The 10502-nt window shown below is 39.3% G+C and overlaps 2 protein-coding genes across 4 annotated transcripts; both read right to left on the minus strand.

The window, feature by feature from the left end:
- Positions 1-213: 213 nt before the first annotated feature.
- LOC117222672 (uncharacterized) lies at positions 214-7925 on the minus strand. The gene is made up of 6 exons (XM_076524949.1): positions 5281-7925; positions 3853-4001; positions 3368-3727; positions 2585-2740; positions 2073-2521; positions 214-2001 (listed from the first exon to the last, which is right to left on the minus strand). Exons 1-6 carry the CDS (start codon positions 7094-7096, stop codon positions 729-731), a joined length of 4203 nt encoding a protein of 1400 aa, XP_076381064.1. The 5' UTR covers positions 7097-7925; the 3' UTR covers positions 214-728.
- Positions 7926-7941: 16 nt separating this feature from the next.
- Positions 7942-10429, minus strand: LOC117222673 (dynein axonemal intermediate chain 2). Of its 3 annotated transcripts, none has more exons than XM_076524954.1 (10): positions 10250-10429; positions 10027-10188; positions 9693-9951; positions 9380-9633; positions 9161-9320; positions 8901-9093; positions 8684-8819; positions 8478-8624; positions 8160-8218; positions 7942-8081 (listed from the first exon to the last, which is right to left on the minus strand). In XM_076524954.1, the coding sequence occupies exons 1-9, from the start codon at positions 10427-10429 to the stop codon at positions 8198-8200; spliced, it is 1512 nt and encodes a 503-aa protein (XP_076381069.1). In that variant the 3' UTR covers positions 7942-8081; positions 8160-8197. The 3 variants fall into 3 exon arrangements, with proteins under 3 accessions (XP_076381069.1, XP_076381068.1, XP_033330387.1); XM_076524953.1 differs by having other exon boundaries at positions 8160-8378; XM_033474496.2 differs by having other exon boundaries at positions 7942-8378.
- Between the last annotated feature and the right edge of the window lie 73 nt (positions 10430-10502).

Here is a 10502-nt window from a genome sequence, read left to right on the forward strand (position 1 = left end):
ATAAATACGTTAAATATTTCTATATTTTTTAATAACATAACAATTTCAACATGAAAAGTTACGAACATACGGGAGAAAATTGAAAGATTGAGTTCACCTAAATCAAGTCTATAATTGTTTAACAAGCTTTTAAACAATATTGTTGCGTTGAGCAACTGTTGTGCACAATTTAATTTGTAATTGTAACTTTTGTTTTCAAGAGAAATAAACACATTTTCGTTTCAATAGTACATGTATTTATAAAGACGATTCTTCACAAACTCCACATTATTACAAAAATTACAAAACTCAGAGCAGCTTAAGGCTACTTATATTATATTGCAAAGAATACACTTAGAATAAATAATAAAGCTTAATTCATTGTGCGGATAATTACGGTTTCTCTTATCGCAAAATATTTCTTAAGATACAAGTAACACGCTATTTCGCAAAATAAAACGATAACTTCGTGTAAAAGGATCTTACAATATTCTGCCTGTGCTCACTTTAAGGGATGTTCCATTCTGCTTCAAACGTATCGAACGTAACAATTGTATCGTCTCTATAAGAAAGAATAACAATGTAATTATTTAAATTAGAATAAACAATTTTCCAATAAAGTCCCCTTAAAAGTTCAAGTTGTATGAGAAAGCAGAGATTCTATAAAATGTGCACAAGCAAAATACGGTCTACTTTCTTCACACGATATTAATCAAGTAGTCTACATCTATTCCTACAACGAAGCTGGTTCAAGAAAGATTTTTCTTTCTTCTAGGCAATGGGACGGGCACTTCATTCTCAATAGTAAAAGTCGCGTTGCTGATCACCGAGCTATCGCTTCCTGGACGTAAATCCTTCACATAATTTTCCATGTCGTTTTCGATCAGATCTTCGCTTTCGATTAATTTGATCGAGCCTTCGTCGCTGTTCCCTTCGACGTTATCCTTCTCTACAACATACGTACCGGCACTACCGGAAGAATTCGATGAGTCATTATTGAAATAAGCAGTTTTCAGAAACTCCTTCGGTTTCATTTCTCTTCCCTCGACTGGAATAATGAAAGAAGACTCCGTGCTTCTCGCTGTACAAGCTTTATTCCGCTGATAATTCGCAGCACTGTCGGAGAAGGTCTTCAGGACTTCGTCTTCGTATTCATTGCTCTTCGACACTTTAGCGCTTTGGGATCTCTCTTTCCAATCTCTGGGTTTCCTCGCGGGCTTCGACTCCACGACCTTTCTCATCGGTTTCACGCTGCTGGTCGTACTCGATTCGACGCACGAATTCGAACAGTCGTCGGCGCTCAAATAAGCAAACGATTTCTTCTTCTCCGCTCTTATCCTCCTTCTTTCCACGTTCTCGTCTTGTATCGTGAAGATCCCGCCTTTGTTCGCCTCTCGAGTAAACGAAAAGCTCTTCCCGCATTCTATGTCGCCGGAGGACCTGGACGTGTTCGATAAAATCCTATCGATTTTCTCGATGATATTGTACAGCCGATTAGCGCTTCGATTCTTCATCGTTTCCTCGGTCTCGTTCAATCGCATCAGCTTCAATCTCGTGTCCGTGTATTTCGCGTCTTTATCGAACGTTTCGCCGGCGTACGATTTCGCGCTCGCGCCGGATTGCGAATTTCTTTCTTTCAAAGCGTTGTCCGGCGTGTGAATTCTGCTGCTCGACCGCGATCTCTCCGCGGCCATCGTCGGTGTGTTCACAGCTCTTACAGACGTCTCGCCGACGTTCATTCTCGTTCTGCTATCCTCCAGCATTCTCAAGCCTACGTCCTCCGGGTTCGCTTCCTTGTTGAATTTTAGAATTTTCACCGACGCTGGGCTACCGAACGTCGAGAATACTATCATGTGGTCGTACGGATGATAGTCCACGCATGTCACCGCGCGTAAATTCCGCTCGAAACTGTACTTCGCTACGAGACATCCGGTCTCTAAGTTCCATGCCTTCAACGTAGAATCCTCGCCCCCGCAAAGAATTAGACCGCCGCACGGAGATATACACGCCACCGATTGTATCCTAAAATGAAAAAAATCCTTCGTTGATCGTGTTAATTCGCAATTTGACGTGTTGCTGAACGAAGAACGTACCTTCGATTGTTTACCTCGCTGTATTTCTGCAATACGACACCGGTCGCCAGATCCAACATCCGTAATCCGTTGTTCCGCGAATGGACGAGCAGCCTAGATTCCAGGGGATGCAAAAGGATGGTGTTAACGATCACGCCGCTGATTTCTCGGACCTTTATCTTCCGCGAAATCTGCCATTCCTTGCGGCTCGATCTGCTCCGAATTTTCTTCGCCGTCCATAATATTATTACACCAACGCTGTCCGCGGTCAACAGATTGCTGTTCTTTTGGAAGCACATAGCATTTATAAATCCCTCGTGACCCTCCAGCTCCTGACCGAGATCTCGACCTTTCGATCTTCTGCCACGCTTCCAGATGCGAACCGTACGATCGTAGCATCCTGTCGCAACGATCAGAGCGCTTTCCGGATCGAATTTGCCGCAGTACACGTACGAAGGATGCGGCATCATCTGTTACATTAATTTCATTAACCAATCTACTACTACAATGTGCGATCGCACGGACACCCTTACTTCCGTGTGTTGCACGATTTGATTCTGCACGTCCCAAACACGAGCGGTCTGATCCGACGAGACGGAGAGTAGATGGTTATCGTTCTCGGACCAATTCAGAGAGTACACGAAGTTCTTGTGCCCGGAGAATCGTACATGAACTTGTTTCGTTTCGATCTAACGACAGCAAAGAAATCTCTGATATAGTTTCGACGAACGATACAAACGAATCTGTAGAAATATTATTTTATACGTACAGGGTGTCCCAAAAATGTCTAGTCGGGTTCCTCGGATCATTTGAAGCAACTTTTTCCTTTGCGAAAATGTTCTCCGAGGCAGCGTTAACGAGTTATCAACGAAAAACAGTGACCAATAAGGAATCGAGTACGGCCGACGCGAGGCGGCCCAGCCAACCAGCGCGCGAAGCCCAGTTCCGCTCGTTGTCTCGGTTGCCTCGCGCCAGCCGAGCTCGCCTCTCATTGGTCACTGTTTTTCGTTGATAACTCGTTAACGGTGCCTCGGAGAACATTTTTGTAAAGGAGAAAGTTGCTTCGAATGACCCGAGGAATCCGCCAATTTCGGATTGCGAGACATTTTTGGGACAGCCTTTATACGGTCGCGTATGAAAATTGCATCACTAAGAAAGTCCAAAGAGTAAAATGTCGAAGATTATAGCTTAATCTCGAGATAATGTTTTGCGTTTTTTATCTACAAGGTATAGGATGCTGGAAATTTCACCGAACGAACGAATTCAGCACTTTCATCGGTGCTGCAATTTCTACACGCGCCGATATATTTCTCCACCTCGTAAACGACCAAAGGATAATTATGTTCTTCCGAGTGACAGCAAGCCAAGTATTTGCCGTTGTTACTGAAAGCTGCGAAGAAGCATCCGTTCTCGCTGATCTCGGTCTCGAAGGTGATCTCGTTCGGTATTTTGCAAGACTGCGCGGACAACCGCGACCACTTCGGCAAATCGATGGAATTCGTCGTGTGGCTTGATACTTTTTGCGGCTCGCTGCGTGCGTCGGATAACGATAACTCGTTCAACGATAGTTGCTGATAGAGAACCGGTTCCAATTTCGGCGGATCGATCGACATTATCGTGACGAACAAGCTGCTAGGATATTTCTCTCTGACACTGGATCTCCACCATGTGTACACCTAATAAATCAATGAAAACCTTACAATCCATTTTTATATAACAACGCGCTGTGCATCATAGATATTAGTGATAGCAATATATCTTGTACACGCCCAGAGTACGTTACATAAAATTAATCACTTACTTCGCACGCATGAAATCGTTCGAACTTTTTCACGGTTTTGCGACATTTGTACAATTGTAATCGAACTTTTCGATCGATGTGAACGACGCTGTTTCTTCCCACGGGTTTCAAGAAGGCCCAAGCAATCTTGTACCAACAACCTTCGTGGCCTGCATGCAACATTTGTAAAAACATGTCAAAATGAGCTTGCATAATGATGTAACACGGGATGTCGAAGGAAGAATTCATCGAACTGTTTGGGAACGGATAGCAAAATTACGGATAAAAATGCAAGTGTGTCTAAGAATTGTAATTTTACTTGTTCATATTTAAATGACTCCCTTAATACGACGAAATTCTATTACAAATAATTATACAGCGAATAGTATAATAGTATGGTAGTTATATATAGTTATATATAATACTAAATATATATAAATATATAATATAATAATAAATATATTATATATAATATATATAAATATACTAAATACATATAACTATATATAACATATATATATATACAGGATGTTCCACAATTATTTTAACAGCCGAAAATGAGGGGTAGCTGAGGCCATTTGAAGTAACTTTTTCCTTTGCGAAAATGCGATCTGCGGCTTTGTTTACGAGTCATTAACGGAAAACATTGACCAATGAGAGGTGACGGCGCGAAGTTCGAGAGCCCGCAGCACGAGGCTTTGACAGACGGTCGGGATGGACTCGAGCCGCGTTCGAAGTATTGAACAAATCACGAAGCGAGAACTATCCGGATTTTTTTTTTTACTACGTAACAGTGATATTTTTAAGAGAAACGCTGTTCACCTTTACTTTAGAACGTCTGAAGAATATTTACTAATTTTTCGGACCCGAAATAGTAAGTAATTTAACCGTGACGGTCATTTTCATTTTCTAGTATGCACAACACCTTGTGCGTAACATATGAAATTTTTAAGCAAGATGTACAGTGAAGATTAACAAAGTACGTAAATGATATTTTAATTTAAATAATTCCGTGTCGGAATACAGTTCAACGAATGATTCGCAAAGCTAATTTAATAAATAATAATCGTGTTAAAGGACGCAAGGGATATGTTTGTTAGAGAATTATGAAGAATATTATCAATAACCTTGACATAACCTTGGCATAACCTTGATATGTCAAGGTTAAAGGACGTAAGGGATATGGTTGTTAGAGAAATATGAAGAATATTATCAATAACTTTGACATAACCTTGACATATGGCTGTTAAAATAATTGTGGAACACCCTGTATATATATATATATAATACGATAATAGTTATATATAGTTATTATTATATAACTATTATTAACTATTATTACTAACTATTATTATATAATAGTTATACAGCGAAGTTGTATGTAGTTCCCAAACTACGATCAATTTTTCTTCGAACAAATCGTGCGAGACAATGTACCGCAACACTTGCCAAATTTATCATAATTAAAGCTAGCCTCGGCGAAGCTCAACAGGTCGATGATCTCGAACAAGATCACGACCTGATCGTTATCGGTTTTCAGCAACGAATCGAAATTATGCTCGAAGACGATCTCCTCCTCCCACACGGGCACGATGGACCTGTTCTCTTTGAAATCGAACGTGCTGGTGATTATCGGCTGCAAATAACTGCTGGATCCATTTTTCAAATATTTCCCAGTTTCGGCGTACACGATGTGCACCTTCACCATCGGGTGCTTCGTCAAGTAATCGATCTCCAACATGTCCGCTCTATGGATCGTAACGGAAATATACTTGGCGCCATGTTTCTTTTCCCTCCTCCTCTTCGAATCCTCTTTGGCCACGTCGGAATACGGACTGGTCAGAGAAGAGCTGGAAACATTTTTAAATACTTTCCTTTTCTCGTTCTCGCTTCTCGAGCCACGACGATCCCCCGATTTTCTGCGATTTACATCGTCACCCTCGGTCGTCGACGGTACAGTTTGGCTAGCATAACCTTGACCATCGATAGAACGCTTTTTAGACGTTTCTCTGTTCTTCGCAGAACGTCGATGTTTCGTCGATGTTTCCTCAGAGGACTGATAATTCGATCGAACGGTCACGTTTCTCAAGGACTGCGATACGTTCGAATTATCGGATCCGTCGTCGTCGTCGCTTTCATCCGAGTTTCCTCTCGCATTTTTCGAAATCGCGCGTTTCCCGCGCTCGTCGTAACCGTTCTCGTTTCGTGACCGAACTTTCCTCGATGTTTCGTAGCGTTCGAAATTCGAGTTCTCCGACTCGTCTAAGCTTTCGATAGTGACAGCAGCCGCGTCCGGTATTTCTCTACCGCGCGGCGAAAGTGTCGAGTTATCGAAATGTTCCTTAGCGAACTCCCTCATCTCTATCCTCACATTTTCCCGGCCGTTGTAATCGGTCTCGATTCGCAGTATTTCCTCGTCGTCCGAGACGAACGCCGCGTTGTCGTAAGCCGAGAACGACGCTTGTTTCGTATCATCCGGGGATCGCGTCAACGGAAGCTTGTTTTCGGTGGACGACGCCCAGGAACCGCTTCTCGGTTCCGGCAAACGAATTATCGAAGTGTCTTTTGACCAGCGTTTCCGCGGCGGCTTTTTCAAATCGTCCGTTTGACGTTGCGGTACCCCCCACTTCCCCTTACCGCGCGACTTCCGTTCGGTGGAAGAACACTGGTCGCTGTTCTTCTTGGACAATTTTCTTTCTCCTCTCTCGTCCCCTTTCGCCGTCGTCGAATTAACCACCTCTATCGTGTCTATCGAATCGTCGATCTCTATATCGTCGTGCATCTTTTTGATACTCCGAGTTTGAACCTGACCGAATTTCTGACGGTCGCTCCTCCTGTCGCCGAACGCGTTGGTTTTCGAAAACATTCTGACACCTTCGGTTCTCTCGGAGGTTCTGGTACGATCCGAATTCTCGCCGGACTTTTCCGATTTGTATTCTCGGTGAATATCGACGACAACGTTCATCGATTTGGATGCGAACTCGTCTAGATCCGTGGAGCCTGCGTTGTCGAACCTGTGCACCTCGTTGGTGTCGAATATTTTCACAGCTTTATCTACATTTCTCGGGGTAATCGCTTTATCTACAGAAACGTGATGCTCGGTTGAAATGTTCGCATCGTTATTTTTCGAATGCGACTTATTATCGTTAATCGCACGCGAATTCATTTCGTCTTGAGGCTGCCGCTTTTTTCTCCTTGCTAATGTATTTTGTAATCTTAATTCCATGGTTTCGCTATTTAAATTCGAAGCTTGAGTTTTTCTCATTATCGACTAGGATCAGAGCTCTTCTTCTTTTTCCTTATTGCGAGGTTACAAAGTACATTATCGAGAGTATACAATCATCTTCCCGAGGTGATACAGAACAAATATCGGAAAGGAAATTATATGCGGTTCGGTAATCATTATATTTGATGAAAAGCGTGCTTGTAATACATGTGCTTCTGCGAAAAAAAGGATTTGGTGACAGCAAACAAAACGTACGATTATAAGATAATAGTTGTGTGATAATGTGACAGATTTTATAGGGTTTTTTTCTCTTATTTCTTACGCAGAGTCATTCAATATTCGATTCAGTCTTCCCAATTGCATGGCTACGCTGGATTTCTTAGAGGTTATGTGACACTCGACCGCGTATGGTCCGTACATGTAATACATACTCCCCCTACTCCCCGATCGAATGCACCACTCAAAACTATTTCGTTATTTCGTATATGCATATTGTATTTTCATGTGTTGCATGTCTCGTGAAACTTGTTACATTTTTATAACTTTTAGCTTTGATGTTGAACTGATTTTTAAATGTCATGATTTTAATCAAATTCACGAGAATTTAGAGTTTTTCACTTCTACATGTAAAGCATATCGAATAACGTTGAATAACACAGAATTCACGTTGATATCGATAATTAAAAGACGCCAGGTGTTTATATGTGTTTGTTGAAAGGTACGTTACAGTTACAAAGCTCAATTTCTACACACATGTGCATACTGTTACGATGCGGGTGTGCATCGATCGATGTAACAATGTGCATACATACTTTTTATAGTTACATTATTGCTTGCACTGAATTTCAACGTAACGAGATCGCACAAATTAAAAACTAATGAAATAAAATGGAATAGATTTTATTGGTTTATTTGTAATGAAATAATAATCATTAATAGATTAAGATCTTCAATTAGCTACACCATTCGTTAGATGTTTGTCATTTAATTCTTCATTATCTTTTTTCGCTTGCCTTGCAATTTCCTAACAAAATTCGGTCAATATTTTAATTTCAGCGCAACCTATGACAACAATTTTTACACAAATTTTAATTGTACTCACTGTTTCTATAGCATTCTCGTATTCTTGTTCGCAAATTTTTAATACTGCGTCATGAGTGTCTGAAATTGAATGTTTTGAATCTAATTTTTCATCGATTTTTGTACCTCCTGTAGAATAATCAATTTCAATATTGGTATTTCGAAGAGATTTCATTTTCAATCTCAATTCTCTATTCTTAGCTTCTATCACCTTCTCTCTGCGTGTTTCTCTATCGAGTAGCTGTTCATTTCGATAATATAAATACAACAAAACGATAAATATTGGATTTTTCCTGAGATTGATATTCTTCATTTTTTATATAATACCGATTAAACTTACTGTAGTGAACAAAAGCTTGTCATTTTTCTGATTTGTTGTCAGAGCTTCTGAGAACTCTAGCAAAAATGTTGTTCCTTTTTTATTAGCAACTGCAGCTAATTGTCCTTGTTCGTGAGGTCGTATACATGTTAGAACTTCATCGCAAACCTAATGTTTGTTATATTTAGAATATAATATTAATATTAATACTGCAAAAAGTAGCATACCTTTATACTCAAAATAGGAGAATCTTGTTGAAATAGTAAGTCCCATACGTCTAAAGTTCCATCCATTTTTATTAAAAAAAATACTGAAAATCTTGTTACACTCCATGCTCCTCCCATTAAGAAATTTCTGTGTCCACTGAAACATAATGGGAATATCATTTTAGCAAGTGTTATTCATTAGAATAATTATATATTTAAAATTGGAAGATATGTTTACGGTGTCCAAGCGATACAAGATTCTTTACAATCCTCGGACCATATCCTAGTCGTCCAATCACCAATAGTAATAAAATTTTTCACAAATGTTGGATTCCTTTCCAATCCTATAACAGGCCCATATTGCGCCTTGAATCTAGTTGCAATCTTTTCACTCGGAGTTTTACCTTTACGATTTCCCGAGATTACTACACCTAATTATAAGAATATATAAGTATCTAAGATAAAAATACAAATGAAATATCCAAACCCCTTATTTACCATTTTCTAATCCGCACATGAATCGTGTACCCATCGATGGTTCAAACTGTAATGCAGAAATTCCAATTGCATTATCGACATTTTGGTCTTCAGGTTTGCATAAATCTATCACTAACGTTTCTGTTGACTTCTGCAATTTCCTAGTATCCCACCACATTATCTAAAATTTATATATTTGTTTACCCACACATTTACGCTTTTATTTTATCGCTACATTACCTGACCATCTTTAGAAGCGCTAAAAAATTCTGTACCAGTTTTAGAATTGATCCACAAAACTTTATTGCATACATCTCTGTGACTAAATTCTATCGGACTTATTTCAACTGGTTCAGATCCCTTTCTGATGTCCCAACAAGCTACCTGACCGGTTGTTAATCCACTTACTAATACATTGCAATCCTTAGGATTGTATTCCAATGTTAAAATTGGACAGAATGGTTTTAATGACATACATGGAGTATTTGGATTTTCTACAGAATTATTAAATTTTTTGTACTAATTTATTTCGAATGATTCCAGTTTAACGTACCTACATCCCAAATATATGACACTGGATTATCATTTGCTTTTTTCTTGAAATCGGTGTTACAGTAACTGGCAGCAAAATAATTGCCCTGATCTGGCGACCAAGAAAGATGTGTTATTTGTCTTTTCATTGGTAAAACATCTCTATATACATTAACTGTGCGTGAATAGGCTCTCTGCGTTAATGAAACAGGTTCCATGTAACTAAAGTACTGTTCATAAATGTTACAAGTGTTGTTTTGTAATATACAATGTTCCATTGGCTAGAAATACTTTGTATTACTGTTAATGTTAACATTAGTGTTACAAACAAAAATGAAGTAAAAAAGTAAAAGTACAGGTAATAACTGGAGCATGGTGTGAATATACAATTCATCCTTTTCTATTTTACGCTTGTAACGAACTACTTGCTCTGTGTCTTTCACATTTAAATCTTTTGGCCAGCCACCTTCAGAATGAGACATACCACCATCTTTGAATGTTGCAGTATTTGTATTCACCTAGCAATATTAATAACAAATTACCGTATATATTTATATAAGTTACTGAATTATTTATTACCTTGTGAGCAGAATATGTTTTCCCGCATTGGGTTCCATGAGTTGCAGGATTTACTTGAACATAATTACTTGTATATCCCGCATGAGGTGTAACATCTACTAATACATTTTCATGATCTGAAAAGCTACACTGCCCACCAAATTGCAGTCGTTTTTTCGTATAAGCATATTGTAAATTCATATTCTTTATATACTTCAATTTAAATTCTGTTTGTCATAAGAGTTAACACTAATTTCTAAGATAAATTTTATAT

This window comes from Megalopta genalis, chromosome 10 (genome assembly GCF_051020955.1).
Source record: "Megalopta genalis isolate 19385.01 chromosome 10, iyMegGena1_principal, whole genome shotgun sequence".
NCBI classification, from domain to species: Eukaryota; Metazoa; Arthropoda; class Insecta; order Hymenoptera; family Halictidae; genus Megalopta; species Megalopta genalis.

What these genes read in the sequence shown, in the direction of transcription:
- LOC117222672 (XM_076524949.1), bottom strand. Translation starts at nt 7,096, where the DNA reads ATGAGAAAAACTCAAGCTTCGAATTTAAATAGCGAAACCATGGAATTA. An exon ending in AACGATTTCATGCGTGCGAA is followed by an intron (nt 3,728 to 3,852) that starts GTAAGTGATTAA and finishes TTGATTTATTAG; the next exon opens with GTGTACACATGGTGGAGATC. An exon ending in AAATCGTGCAACACACGGAA is followed by an intron (nt 2,522 to 2,584) that starts GTAAGGGTGTCC and finishes TTAATGTAACAG; the next exon opens with ATGATGCCGCATCCTTCGTA.
- LOC117222673 (XM_033474496.2), bottom strand. Translation starts at nt 10,429, where the DNA reads ATGAATTTACAATATGCTTATACGAAAAAACGACTGCAATTTGGTGGG. An exon ending in CATGTGCGGATTAGAAAATG is followed by an intron (nt 9,094 to 9,160) that starts GTAAATAAGGGG and finishes TCTTATAATTAG; the next exon opens with GTGTAGTAATCTCGGGAAAT. An exon ending in TCTTGTATCGCTTGGACACC is followed by an intron (nt 8,820 to 8,900) that starts GTAAACATATCT and finishes ATTATGTTTCAG; the next exon opens with TGGACACAGAAATTTCTTAA.